General features: G+C 32.5%; 1 protein-coding gene across 1 annotated transcript; it reads right to left on the bottom strand.

Moving 5' to 3' along the window:
- Positions 1-215: 215 nt before the first annotated feature.
- LOC145589061 (uncharacterized) lies at positions 216-1,073 on the bottom strand. Its single transcript, XM_081645632.1, has one exon. It carries the CDS (start codon positions 1,071-1,073, stop codon positions 216-218), a length of 858 nt encoding a protein of 285 aa, XP_081501758.1.
- Between the last annotated feature and the right edge of the window lie 14,908 nt (positions 1,074-15,981).

Here is a 15,981-nt window from a genome sequence, read left to right on the forward strand (position 1 = left end):
TGCGAAATGATGCTTGGGTCTATTCCAGTCATATCTTCATGAGACCAGGCGAAACAGTCTTTATTCTCTCGGAGAAAGGCTAGGAGGGTTTGTTTTAGTTCAGGTGCTAGGTTGGCTCCGACACGGACGGTTTGGTTTGGCTTTTCAGGGTCTAATGGTACTTCGTCAATTTCGAGGTCACTTGGATTGTCTGGTGTCGGACCATGCTGTAATTGCTAGGCAGTTCTCATGGTAGGTTTTAGGGTCGTTTTGTAGCAGTGTTTGGCTTCACGGGGTTCTCCCTTTATTTCTTGGACTCCCCATGGGGTTGGGAATTTGATTGACTGGTGGTAAGTTGAGGGGATGGCTTTCAGTCGATGGATCCATGGTCTGCCCATTATGGCATTGTAGGCTGAGGGACAGTCGACGATGTTGAACTTTGTTTGAGGGTTTAGGCCTCCTGCATAGGTGGGTAAGGTTATGTCTCCGAGAGTCGACATGCTTTCGCCGCTGAAGCCGACCAAAGTCATTGACCTTCTGGTGATGTCGCTATCTTTCAACCCCATGACTTCCATAGTGCTCCGGAACAGGACATTTGCGGAGCTGCCTCCGTCGACCAACACCCTTCGAAGCAGACAATTCCCGACGATCAGCGAAATTACCAAAGAATCTTCATGCTCTCGGTTGATGTTGTTGATGTCGTCGTCGTCGAACGTGATTGCCATCGCTTCCAATTCTTTTTCCTGGGGATCTCTGATTTCTTCCGGGACATCTGCATTATCTATGGTAGACTTTGCGATCCTTTTGGCTGTAAAATAGGTTAGTCCACAAATATCTGAACCACCAGTAATAAAGTTAACTGTTACCTTGGTTTCGGGTGGTTTTGGAGGGCCATCCGTCACATTTCCTGGCTTGGGGCGACCTGCATCGGCGCTCTTTTTCCTTCCCAGCAAATGCTTGAGGTTACCTTTCTTCAGCTGGAAGGCGACCTCTCTACGCAGGGCATAGCAATCCTCCGTCTTATGGCCATGATCGCTATGGAATTCGCACCACTTGCTCATATCCTTTTCCGATTCGGGTTTGTTGCTCTTCATCGGCCAGCGCACTTTGTTGCCTAAGGGCTCCAGCTCTTTGACGACCGCTACTATGTTGACGTCGAATCCATATTCCGATATTTCGGGGTATTGAGGGGCGTCGAGGACATGTTCTACATGCACAACATTGACAGAGCGTGATCTACCTGATGCCTCGTAGGGCTGGCGTCGCCATGATCCTCTTGGGTTGCTTGGAGCTTTCACTACAAGAAAATCACCTTTCCGTGGCGATTATTTCGTAGCGATTTTAGATTCGCTACGATATGTAACTAATGTTTGGGAAACAATAAAGGATATCGTATCACATAATAATCGCCATATTAACCCCAATAAAATCAGTACAAAAAAACCAAATTTCAATTGTCCCACTTTCTTCTCTAATTATTACTTATAATGGATATGGTATCAATTGACAATCGCTACTATAAACCCAAGAATCGACACTAAAAATCTTATAGGATATTCTTTTTTTCCTTTAAAATTTTTGCCAAAAAATTTAGTTTCCCGGACTTTACCTCGGAACTCCCGCCCACTAAAAATTATTTTTGAGTGAAAAATTTATTTGGATTTTTTAAAAATTTATTAGGTTTTACTAAGTTAGGATTTACATTTCATCAGTTAAGCAAAACTAAACCCCTATTCCTCTTAAAAACCCCCAATTCTTCTGCATGCAATCTGATTCTCGATCAATTCACCTCTTGGATCTTCAAATTCGAGAAGCGGTTCAGGTAAAAGATTGAATTTGATACTTGAATTTCAACTTTTATAATTTCTTTAATTCGTGAATTCATGATATAAAATAATTGCATGCTGCTACCTCAATTTTTCTCTTTGTAAATTGAATTTTGATCAATTCATTGCTTGAATGTATAATTTTGAAAAGCTATTCAAGTAATTAATTGTCCATTGATTTTTCAGAGTATAGAAATTTGATAATTTTTTACAGAATTAACAATAAAAGAAATACGCTAATCACACAAATTTGCAACTGGTCACAAAATTGAAACTACTTACATTTATCACATTGAAATTTAAGAACTTTGTATATTAAAGATTATGATATTTCATGATTTTTGTTGTATTTGATTACGGATATATGTTTTTAGTGGTTGTTAGTAAGTAGATTTATGGGGTTCATTCCACTAATGGACTATACATGTTCTTGATTTTCAATTGTCAGGTTCTTTTGGCTTAATTGTTGGAAGCTCTAAAGTTTATTGTTGCGGCAAATTTGTTTTGTAAGTTATGCTTAACTCTAAAGTTTAATTAATTATATGTTGTTTTATATGAATTTATTGAAAATTTTGTGTTGTTTCCTATATTTCATTACTTTGTTTGGTAGTGGTTGTTATTTGTTTGATTTGCTTTATGTTATTTGGTTCAAATTATACAACTTAATAGCTTTCCAATAGAGGATGAAAAAGTCATAAACTGTAGAAGATTTAAGCTTTCAAAGTATGTCAAAGAACATTCATATCAGTAGTGAACCTTCTCAAGGTGTATGATTAATTCAATTATATAACTATAACCAAGAAAAAAAATAATAGTAGTTGATACGAAGTAACAATTAGCTTTGCTCATTGTGTTAAACTTTTACCGGCAAATAATTTTAGGTAATTTGATTACTTAAAATAAATTAAGATGTAAGTGGGGTAGATATAGTATTAAGATTTAATAAAAGAAAAAAAGTGAGACTAATAGTTTATTAAAAAGTAATAAATGTGGTAGGAAAGAAACAATAAGAAAAGTAGTAGTGGGTTTGCGCGGGAAATATGAGAGTAGAGATTGAAATGTACCTCCCAAAAAGTGTAATGCTCTTAAATTCTAACGAGTGCAAATACTACTTACAACTAAATATAACAAAGATATTAGAGGAAGCAACTTTTATCTTCAGTGTTAATTTTGATAAAAGAATGTAATAAAGTGATTTTTTCATTTATTAATTTGGTTATTTTATTCTTTTTTTGTGTTTGTTTGATTCTTAACTGCCTTTTCTCTTATATGATTGACTCATATATGACTTTAAATAATAAAATGATCATGTTTTATGGAATAATTGGTTGTTTAAAGATATGCACATAAGGTGTTGGTTAGAATTTTATATATGCTGATTATGACTACATATTATACATATGACATTTTAATTTTAATAATTCTCATAGAATCACATTATATTTTTCAATAACAGTGATTTATTATGGATAGTCGCAAGCGTAAAAGTTGGGCTGATTATGACATTGGAAGTGTGGAATATAAAGATGGCCTAACTAAATTTGTGAAACTAGCATTTGAAAGTGCTTGTGATATGACAATTGCGTGTCCTTGTAGCAAATGCGTACGTTTTTTTTTACATACTATTGCAAAATTGTAAAAAAAATTGAATAATGTAGGAGTTGATGAAGGCAAAACTAGCAGAAATTCCTGGTGGTGTTGAACAATCTGAAGGAAGAATTGCATGGTCAGGTGATATATATGATCAAGTTATTAATAAGCCGGAAAAGCATGGCAAACTGCGTGGAGTTGGTTTTGGAGTTAGTTCGTCTATTATAAGGGATAACTCATCAACTAGCCAGTTACGTTTGATTTCTTCAAATAATGGTGACAATGTGCAATTTGAGAATTTAATTGAGGCGAGAATCAAGGTGATACAAGAAAAACATCAAAAAGAATTGAAAGAAATGCATGAGAAGGCAAAGGAAGACATGAAACAGATGCATGAGAGACAAGAATATTTAGAGGATAATCTCTCTAAGTTAGTTGAATTTCTAACAAATACTCTGCCAAAAAAACCATCATCTGAAGAGGGAGCCAATGTAGATGAATCAGTAAGTTATTTAATCTATCTTACTAATCAAAGATACTTTGTTGGATTGCTTGCCTTTTACCTAGATTAGTAATTAGTGTTAACTTAATAAGTTAGAGTTGCAAGTTTCATGTTAATTATTGATAATAGTAAGTTATCTATTTCAAGATGTTTGAAAATTTTACAAATCTCAATGGCTTGATTTTATAGGATTATGACGATTCTACCGGTTAGACGTGTCAACTTGATCAGCAAATGCTTTAGTTGACATCAGGTAACAAATATTTTATAATAAGTTAAAGTGCATATTCCATATCTCTAGAGTTGTATCAATACACTTATTTTTGCCTCTTTTTTATGCAGATGATTATAAATTGGATATGATGAAGTTCGGCTCTCTTTAGGGAATTTCTACATTATCTACACTATTATATACTAAGTAGTTGTTACATTTTTCTTCTTAGAGTATTTGTTTTCATCTACTTACAGAAATATTTTTTTTCTTTGCACTATTTGAAGTGAGATTTGTAAATACTTTGGAATTATGAGCTATAATATTTATTTTAATGTTATAATAATTTTGAGTGTGGAAACTTATAATATGCATTTTAATATCCATTACAAATGCTTGTTACTTCTAAATACTAAAATTGTCAATCTTTCACCCTATAATAAGTACTATTAGTATCGATTATAGTCGCTACATTAAGAACTAAATAGTGTCGATTGCTTTTGACACTATAATTAAGCATTAGTGTTGATTGTAAGTGCCACCAAAATTACCATATGTATCGATTCATTCGCCACAATAGATACAAATAGTAACAATTGTATTCGCTACGATAAGTTTCAACGGTGGTGTTTGTAGTCACTACGTTAGCTAACAAATAATGTCGATTACAAACGCAACCATAAAGCAATAGCCTCGATTACAATTTCTATCATATGTGATCTTAGTTGAGGTATGATTAGGAATTTACAACGATTATAATCGCTACAATATTCACCACGCTTGGATCTAGTTTTTCGTATCGAATATAAGGATCAACCCCAGCGAATGCAAAAACCGCTACCGAAGGCTAAGGCAACATGGGATCTTGTATCGAATACCCTTTTGTTGGGGAAAGTTTTTGTGGCACAAACAATCGATACTAAAAGTCATTATAATCGCCACGGAAAGGTGATTTTCTTGTAGTGTTTGCGGTCGGACGGGCTTCTGGCATTCGGATAGGAGTTGCGGTTGGCGATATCTTCGTCGAAGCGCATCTGGGCCACGGCTCTTGTCCTGACTTCTTCAAAAGTTGAGCAGGGGTACTTGACCATATCTTTGTACAGATCTGAATCGGTATGCAATCCCCGGAGGAAGGCTTCGATGGCAGTCCTGTTATCGACGTTCTTGATCGACACCTTCTCTTTATTGAATCTGGACCAATAGGTTCTGACGCTCTCTCTGGGCCCTTGGACGATCCGGTACAGGTCACTGGTTTGCTTGTCGAACTGCCTGCTGCTTTCAAAATGGGAATAAAATTTGTTAACTAACATAGCAAAACTGGTTATACTACCTGGTTCGAGTTTGCCGAGCCATTTGAGGGCGGGACCGGTCAGCGTCGCGCCGAATGATTTGCACATGCATGCTTCCCAGCAATCGAACGAGATCGAGGCCTGCCACATCCGCTGCTTGTAATACTCCACATGCTGCTCCGGGCATGTCGTCCCATCATAAAGTGACGTAAACGTCGGAAGCGACACTCTTCTTGGAATCCGGGCCATGGCCAACTCGTCACAGAATGGCGTTGTGGCGAACCCGTCGGGGGCTTCTCTTTGGACTGGGATCGGGACACCTGGCATCCTCTTCATCATTGACAGCACCCTGGAGTTCTGCTTTTCCAGCGCGACCAACCTCTGGAGCAGGATCTCTGTTTGATTCGGCGGCTGATTGTCTTGCTCATTCCCTGGCGTCTGAAGGCTTCCTTGCCCGACGTTCCTGACTGGGGAACTCCGGTCTCTCTCTCCGTCGCTGGACTCGGTATCGGTATCATGTGGAGATTCAAGGATATCCAACGGCGGCATTCTAGGGATCATATCCAACCGCCTCGGCTGGCGGCGACGAGTGCTGTTGGCTGACTCCAACTGCCGACGGAGCTTAGCTGCGTCGGACTCCGACGCCTCCTTTTCCCTGCTGAGACGCTCGTTAGACTCTCTGGCTGCTTCAAGGTCCGCCCGGGCCCTCTCATAGGCCTCCCTAAGTTGCTCTGGGGTCATTTCGCTGGCTGACATCTTGAGGTTGAAATAGGGTTTTTCTGGATCTTATCTAGTTGTAGCCCCACGGTGGACGCCAAATTGTTTATGCTAATTTTCGTTAGGTGGGATTGAATATCAAAATCTAGGCTACGAATCAACTAAATAAAATCGGAAGCAAGTAATAACGAAAGCAATAAAACGACACAAGGAATTGTTGACGCGGAAAACCCAATGAAGGTAAAAACCGCGGGTAGAATGAGGATCTACCAAACTTTCACTATGGCAAAAATGTATAACTTGCGTACAATAGGCGTGTTTAGCTTAAGAGTTACTAGGTTGCAATGTCCCGATATTCGTAGGTGTCCCCCCCCCCTTTATATACAAACGTCCCAATTCTCAATTGCAGCCGTTGCTTTGGAGATAGAATTCCCATCCTTGATTCCCGGAATTCAGTTAATGAAATATACTCTCTGCTTTGATTTTCAACGGACTGGAGAAGGATGAATGAGACCAAGTCTTCTAGCTTATCTTCTTGCGGAAAAATAGGAATGCTGGTAAGCAGCTTCGTCCTTCGTCCTTGACGAAGAGTCGTCGTCGCCTGACCTCGCTCTGACTGTCGTTGACTTACATATATGAATTTCTACCCATAACAAATACTATTTTAAAAAGGTCTCACTATTACAAAAATATACTTGTATCCCTCAAAAAATCATGGTCCCACCACATACACTTTCTCGCAAAAAAAAAAAAAAAAAAATAAATAAATAAAAAAAAGCCTTTTTTCACAACCACATCTACTGTACATGTTCATAACAATAGAATATTATTTCACCATCTTATCATCATAAAACTATTATGTGCCATGGTAAGCTTTAAAATTAATTTGGGACTGGCGGAATAACTTAAATAACACTTTCTCTATTTTTTTAAGTGCATCACTTTTATTGAGCACTTAATACGCTAATGCAAAACGTTGACAATATATACAAGTAGATAGTAATTGAAACAATTCTATCAAGTATCTATATAAGTACATGTCTATACTTTTTCTTATGTATAAATCACTAACGTAATATCGATTAAAGCGGATTATATGAATAGTGTAAATTGTCAAATCAGAAGATTTATAAATAACAGGGATAATAAGTGTCTTAAGGTGTGATTACTGTGATACATAAGAAAATAAATCAAAAAAAAGTTTTTTTTTCTTCTTTATTTCTTAATATTTTATTTATTATTTGAAAAATGCATGTTATGATATGTGCACAATAATGTGGCCTAAGGCTTAGGTGGTCGAAGCAACAAACTCTAACAAGGATGGTCCCCTAACGGACCATTATTTAAATACCCCCTTTGGGTCGTGTGCAAATTATGCACTAGATCCATGCACTTTTCAGGTTTTATGAACTCCACAACCTCAATTGCCAATATTAATATGCAATTTATTATATAGTTAAGGTATAATACTCTACGGAGTACTATCTATTCAATTATTTGTTTTAATTTTTTTTTTTTAATGAATATGAATATATGATGTATGATTGTATGGTCAATGATTCAGTGTTCTCGGCAAAGCTGGGGCATATAATTTAGAGGACCACAGCTAGCTTCTTTTGTTTGAAAATAAAATTCATGTCAAATTATTGATGTTGAATTCTTGTGACGTATCAAGAGTTCAAGACTATCAACTATAGTATTTCTTTCGTTCTTAGTTGTCGCTTTTTTAATCATGGTTTGTTATTAGTGTATAACTTACTGTTTAATTTGTTTATCTTATAAAATTTCTGAGAATATACAATGTGTGACTTATAATTAATTAGAGTTTGTAAATAATGTAAAGTCAAAATGTATACAATATATTAAACTGAAAATAATTTTTATTTATTTATTTTGTAATTAAGGACCTATATCCTTACTTTTCATTTGTTTTAATATATATATGCACGTTATACACTTTAAAGGGAAGGGAAAAAAGCGCAAAAGGGAAAGAGATCCCCAAGAAATTAGCGGGAATTAAACCAAAACTCAATGTTGGAAGACACAATCTTCCTACTAACCAAATGGTATTAGAAGACCAAACCAATTACATTCGCACCCCCTTACACGGGAGTCTGTTGGACTTGTAGTGTAGATGCAACACAGACTCTTCTCATACCCAACGCTTAATATTCCACTTGAAAGTGAGGAGTGGATGAGACCTTTATGTCATGTCGGCTCCAATAATATATTGAAAGACCAACTCAACCAAAAGTTTAATGGTAAAATTTACTCTACATTGCAAATGGGGTTTGTTAAATATATACTTCGTACTTCGTTTAGCATAAATGTATAATTGTGTGGCATCTACGGATTGGTTCTATTTGTATACTTGGTGGAATCTAGAGACTAACATATTTTAAATTCATCAACTAACATAGACTTACTGAGTTCTAATATATAATATAATACAACCTCAATATTTTTTTTTTTTTTTTTTTTTTTTTTATAATTCAAATCAACTATATTTATAATTAACTAATTACATAGAGACTTCAGAAATTTTATAATAAGTTATGATGTCTTGAAAGTATATGTTAAATCACACTGTGTGATTATAGATTTATATAAGGGTCTATTTTGTTCACCTTATTTCACTTATTTCAGATTTAATAAGTTCGGATTAATTAGTGTAGTTTAGGAAAAATAGGTTCTAATTTTATATATATATATATATATATCATTTAAGGTAATATTCAAAGTAAAGCGTATGCGTGATTAATTTAGTCAAAATGTTGCAACTAAAACAAAGAAGCCAATGAAGTACTACTCATACATATATTTTGCAATTAAATTTAAATAGCATGAGTAAACAATTTTTTTCCAGTGTTTAGAGAGACAATGACAGGTGAGAGAATCCTGGAATCAAAATGGAAGTTTTAACCACTTGAATTATATCTCACTCTCATGATTATACGAAGGAAAATGTGAGAGGATATATTATCTACGACATCTGAAGGAAAATGTGAGAGGATATATTATTTACGACATCTGAGTATCAAAGGGGAATTGTACAAAGGATATGATAAGAAGCTCTCGAAAAGGCATCAACTTTGGGACAAAGACATTTTTCTAGAGTAAACATTTATTGAGTGCAATGTGAGCAAATACTTTGCGTACACCAATTAGTTAGAGAAAAAGACATGTTATGTTGTTAGTTTATCAAATGGTTGACTTAATTATTTGTTCATCCTTATATATTTTTTTTCTCTCGCTTTTTATCAAGTTGCTTGTCTTTACTTGAAGGTTGAAGCAAATATAATTGCCTACCCAAAAAAAAAAAAAAAAAAAAAAAAGGATAAAGAAATAAAATGAAAGTCAACACTATAGTTAAAATTTACAACCGAGATTAGTGGATCGAAGGAAGCAAGATAAAATGATAAATATATTGAGAAACATGCATAGGAGGATGATATGTATCACAGTATCAGTGTATCTACTGATTTTTAAATTTTATTATAGTGAAAAATTGTTGATATGTTCTTTTTAATTTTTTTGATTGAGGAAAATATATAATTGGTATGTTTGATAGACTCAAGTTTTATAATTTAAGTGTGTTAATTATTATATTTGATACTACTCATATTAATTTATCTAAAAATAATGATTTAATAATATGAGCTTTAATATGATTAGATTTTTTTTTAATTGAGCAGGCAAAATTGTAGGTGAATAAATCATATTTAGTCCACCTTGTTTTTACCAGAGTAAAAATAAGTTTAGAGCAGAAAAAATAAAGTCATATCAAATCTAAAAAAAATAAAAATTGATATACTGTATTGTTTTTATGTATGGTTTTTTAACACTAAATATCTTTATTATGAAAAATTACATTTTAATAAGATACAAATTATTTTGAATCTAACCAGAACATCCAGATATATTTATTCTATTATTCTATATACAAACTATTGTACATATAAGGTCAAAATTTGATCAAATCAAATCAGACAAATTCATATTGGATTATATAAGGAAAAATAAGGTTCTCATGTCAACTAAGTAGAAGAGCTAGTTTTGAAAAGAAACCTATAAAGAAGCAAACTGTATGGTTGAAAGAACAACAAAAGGCACATGCATGAAGATGCTTTATGCCTATAAATTTAAAATAATGAAAAGACATATCTAGTTTAAATCAAGAATTCTTATTTATATAATTAATGTAGCAATGAAGAAAAATAAATCATACATAAATTAACTTTTTATGGAGTACATAATTTAAATTACGCTACTCGTACGTACGAGTCTACCACTCATTTTAGATGTCTAAACTAATACAAAAGCACACTAATGTGACATATCACACATACAAGTGCCATATTAATCAAATGATCTTAATGATGTGTTACGTGTTGAAGCTAATATTTTTGAAAACGACCTTTTGCGTTTGTCTTTAGTATAGTATAAGCTTGTTATCATTGATAATGACGTTTAGCATATGGTAGAGTAGAATAATTAACCTAGTATTTTTAAAAGGATATTAAAAGAAAATTATGAAAAAGGAAAAAAAGGCAAAGAAAGCAAAAACAAAAATGGACAACTTGATTGATAGTGGCAACCATTATAGAATTTTTAAAAAAAAAAAAAAAAAAAACTTTAAAATTAATTTAAATTATTTTTATTATTTATTTATTTTTAATTTAGATGGAGTACAAAGAATTGAAAGGAAGACTATTTTTTTACTCGTGCACCTTATCTCATGGTATAACTTTCCCTTGTTTGGCTAAAATTAAGCATGCATGTCGCTGTCAACTTTGTCAGGTTACATTGAACGATAAATTGAAGATTTAATGAGAATAGTAATTTCTCATTGTGAATTGTAGATAATGATATAATCATTTTCTCGTAGCATTCCTTTTATCATCAATATCGTGAGAAAATGGTAAATTGAAGTTGTATGAAAATTTTCAGATTTCTTGTGACTTTGAGTTGTTGGTTTGCTCTAGTCCATTAATTCTTTGTGTTTTATTTCTTGGTTTTTTTTTTCTTTTTTAGAAATTATAGATTCGTTTTTTGTGATTTTCATTTCAATATTTTGACTTTTCTTCTTTATTACTACTCGGTACAACTTTATGTTAGATTCCACCATTATGAATTTTGTTTATTTAGAGGACTCAATTATAATACGGAGTAATAGAAAGATGGTGATACTTAAATGTGTAGTTTTAAAATCATTAAAAAAATAATCGCCATTTCTTAGACCTTGGAGGGTGTTTATTTTAAAATTCAGCAACGCATGCATGTAGCATTATATTGTAGCCTACATGAATTACATTGTGTATGCGTGTATTGTGTAAGACTATGTAATACGGAGTAGAAACCAACTCCCTTTCCATGTTACATATTTGTATATGCTAAGTTACTACTTAAATTAGGCTTTTTTTTTACAAGTTTTTCAGATTTTAGATTCCATTATTATATTTTTGACAACAAAGTGTGGGAAAGCAATAAACAATGTTAATGCAAAAGAAGCTCTCTAGGGAGCAAGTGATGGTCATCCAATGACAATTCAAATTAAAATCGTTCTATCACATATTATTTTGTTGTTATGCATTGCCATTTATGCTTATGCTTGATTGTGTATGCATGGTGTTAGATTTTTACCGATGTCGTGTCACCACATGCACTATATGCATCGCATAATAAGGGCCTTCGGAATGGTAATAACTAAACAATATAACAAAGAGAAAATAACATTTCAATTAACCTAACTAAAGTTATTTTTTTGTTTCAGGAAAACCTAATTAAAGTTACGATCTTGCTAACGAGCGTCCCGGGGCGTTAGTTAAGGATAAATTATATTGGTTGAAATGACATTAAGTTAGGAATTCATGACAAAATCACGCGTCGTTCGGTGTAATTAATGTTAATTTTACTCTAATATTTGCACTTTAATTCTCTTATCTAACGCCCCGGGGGCGCTCATTAGCTTTTGCCTTAAAGTTATTATTACTCCTTTAAAGTTTGCTATTAGATTTTTCTATGTAAAAAAAAATAAAAAAAAAAATAAAAAAAGGAAAATGATAACTGTAACCTTGAGCTTACGATCGCAGTTGGAAGCTAAAAATGTGATGTAAGAATAACATGTAATCATTATGTCATGTGTTTTTTTTAATCATAATTATAATTTTCTGAATTTATACTCCCTTTGTTCCTTTTGCTCTTCTTATTTAGGACCTATTCACTTCAACTTAATTTCAGTTCAGTTCATTTTCAATCAGTTCAAATCAATTCAGCTTCTAATTTTCTTCTCTCATAAAATATTCATTTCAACTCTCTATTTAGTTCAGTTCAATTCAGTTCAAATTGAGAGATGAAATCCTATTTTAGATAATACATTAAATGTTTGAAGATTGTATACATCATTATTTATTATAACAATATAAAAATATCATTATTTTTTTAAGAGGGACTGAGGGAGGTCTCACCTTGACTTCCTATCTCAAAAACATTCAAGGGGGTTAATTTGGGCCACTATATTTTAATTACTTTAAAAATTGTTGAATTAACAATTTAACATTATTACTCATAACGTACATGACATTATACTAGTTGTTTCATCTACATATATGTTTTTATCCATTTATGGTGATTGGTGAGCAATTGAGCGTGATGAAAGGAAGGAGGTTCACAAGAAAAAACCGAGTATATCTCTATAAAGAACAATTGAAATCGTGAAATTGGTCATGTATCACCAATAAATTGAGATGGGTCCAAATGGTTGCCGACAATCATAGTTCAAAGAAAACAACCGTGATAATGAGACTCTAGCCCTTTTGTCCTTATTATCAAACGTTTGGGGTTGCCAATTTTTGACATAAGGTTTTGCCTCTAATTTCGAGATTACAAACTCAACAAGGAGAGTACGAGTATAACGTAAAATTTGCATGCGATTATAAGTTAACGGAAAAACAATTATTAAATACTCCGTATTTTTTTTTAAAAAAAAAATCAATTAATTAATCAAAACTCATACGATATTTACAAATGAAATCTAAATTAACAAATACATCAAATTGAATTAAATAAGAGTTTTCTTTGTCAAAGCTACGGTCGTTGAATAGATCTTGCAGTGTGGTACATCTCTCGCACACATTATTGGCAACTTTTTCGGAGAGACGGACAGTCTAATGATTTTGTTGTAACCGTAAGGATAATTTTCATCTGATCCTCCTGAATGCCTTTGAAGATTTGATAACCATTGTGATCCCGAACAACTCTTTACCAACAAACTGATAATAGGGCAAAAGATGATTGTCTTTTTAAAAAACCCTAACACACAAAAAAACCCTAAACAAAACAAACAATAAAACTAACAAAACTAATTAACGACTCCACCATAGACAGACGAAAAAATATCTACACTAGTCGTGTAGATTTATTGAAAATTAAATAGCAAAACTAAACAAAATTAAGGGAAACAGCCAAAAATTGGAGAAAGCCTAGAAGATAGAGAGGAGGAGTGAAAAGAAGAGGAGAGGCGAGGCGAGGGTGATTTTTATATTACTTTAAATAATATACTAGTATTTTAAATTCCACCCTAATAAAAACAAAAGGCAATCAATAAATTCCACCCTAATATAAACAAAAGGCAATTAACAAGCTTGTATTCCTTACAAAAAATTATACATCATACATCATTCTAAAAGTACTTCAATAATATATAAGTAATAGATTGGAAGTTAATTAACTTAGGGCTTGTTTGGTATCGTTGTGATTTTTTTTTTTAAAAAAAAAACATATGATTTGTCATATAATGAACAATAAATTAATCAAAATTATTAAAATCATGATAATTTTGGAAAATGACAATAGAAAAATTGAAACACCTTTTCCTATTTTCTATTTTTGATTTTTTTGTGCAAAAAAAAAAAAAAAAAGAAAAGAAAAAAAGAAAATTGAAAACAAAGACCAACGCCGAAACAAGCTCTTAGTTGGTTAATGTCTTGATTGATGTTGGTACTCAAGAAGTCAAGAGTTAGATGTTAGTGGGGTTGTTAAGTAAGAGACTCGCTTTAATGTGCGTGTCTCGATTTAATTGGTGGTCGGGTGTTAGGCCGAAAATGGGGATAAAAAAGTATATTTGTCAATCGCCATGGGTGATGAGGCGGAGATGGATATTAGTTGTACCCACCAACTTTGTACTCATCCCATATTTACATCCCATATATATATATATATATATATATATATATATATATATATATATATATATATATATATATATATATATATATATATTAAAAAAAATACACTTTTATGCTTTACAAAATAAAATACACTTTTATTTTTTGACCAATCACAAGTCGCCACTTGTCCAGTAACTTGTTATAACAAGTTCCATGACTGGTTGAGACTATTTTGGTCGGATTATTCAAAAATAACCCAAAGGTCGTGGGATTATTTCCAGCGGATGGCTTAAAGGTGGGAATATTCCGGGCAATTTTTCCTTAATAAAATATATTAACTAAACTAAAATAGTAATATGTATAATAGATTTTAATAGATTTATAGTTGTACAATAAACTCCTTAATTAAAGTGATTTCCATTAATCAATATTTATAGGGTTATAATGAGAGTTCTACTCATATTAGGTAACTACACAAGATATGTAAAGATATCATAAATATATTTTAATATAAAATATATCCTAAACCTAAAAGTATATTTTCTATCAATATTAACTTATTAGGTGATTTTTTTATTACAATTTATATTATGTAGTATTGTTGTATTTTAAAGGCGGAAATTAGGTGGGTGCGAATATCCAAATGAGGGTATGGTCGGGCTGGGTTTGGAATTGTAGCCATTGGGGGGGGTATGGGGATGTGAAGCTCAACATTTGTCCCACTCCATTGACATCCATAGCTGAGTTCAAATCCATCCATATTGTCATATGTGATTTTTTTTTTTTTTTTTTTTTTTTTTTTTTAATAATAATAAGGAAAAAGTAATAGGAGGGTGTACAATGACTTACCTAAACTAGCCAGTCATTTAAAAGCCCAATACAATCCATCCACAATCCAAGTTCACTTAAGCCCAAATCAATTGTTAGTCCAATAGTTATTATGTGCACCATTGTGCACCTAGAAATAGGTGCACCACGACTATACTTTTGAACAATTAGTAACAAAAATTTGAATATTTTTCAAAAAATGAACAATTAGTATAAAAATATGAACACGTCACAAAAATTGAAAATAAATTTGCATATGTTCAAATTTTATAAGGAAATGTTCACTTTATATGCATTAAATATTCAGTTTATATTACAAAACTATTGAATTATTACAAGTTACACAAACTTCTTTAAATTGATGTTTATTATATTTAATATACTACATGTTCAAAATTTGGGTTGTTTAGATTTTTTTACTTAATGTTCAAAATTTGCGATATTCAAGTTTTTTTTTTTTACTAAATTTTCAAAGTTTTCGATTGTTTAGAATTTTTTTTAATAATGTACAAAAGTATAGTCGTGATGCATTGTGATTGTTCAAGTTTTTTTTTTTTTTTACTAAACATTCAAATTTGCAATTATTCAGATTTTTTATACTAAATGTTCAAAAGTATAGGCGTGGTGCACCTATTTCTAGGTGCACCATGGCGCATTTAAAAATTTGCGGTTGTCAGTCCAATTTCATCCCTGGGTCACAAAGGTCAAAAGCCTACAAGTCAAAGAAAAAAGTACAAGTTAATGTACATGCTCACTACTCTTAGATGTAAACTATCTTTAGTGGATGTTCTACAAATTAGCAGTGACATCTGAATCATGGTCTTGGTGATATATAAAGAAATTATTATGACCTGCCTTTAGTATTGTTGAG

The sequence above is a fragment of the Chenopodium album genome, chromosome 17 (assembly GCF_948465745.1).
Source record: "Chenopodium album chromosome 17, dcCheAlbu1.1, whole genome shotgun sequence".
NCBI classification, from domain to species: Eukaryota; Viridiplantae; Streptophyta; class Magnoliopsida; order Caryophyllales; family Amaranthaceae; genus Chenopodium; species Chenopodium album.

Coding starts and splice junctions, on each gene's coding strand:
- LOC145589061 (XM_081645632.1), bottom strand. CDS start 1,073: ATGAAGAGCAACAAACCCGAATCGGAAAAGGATATGAGCAAGTGGTGC.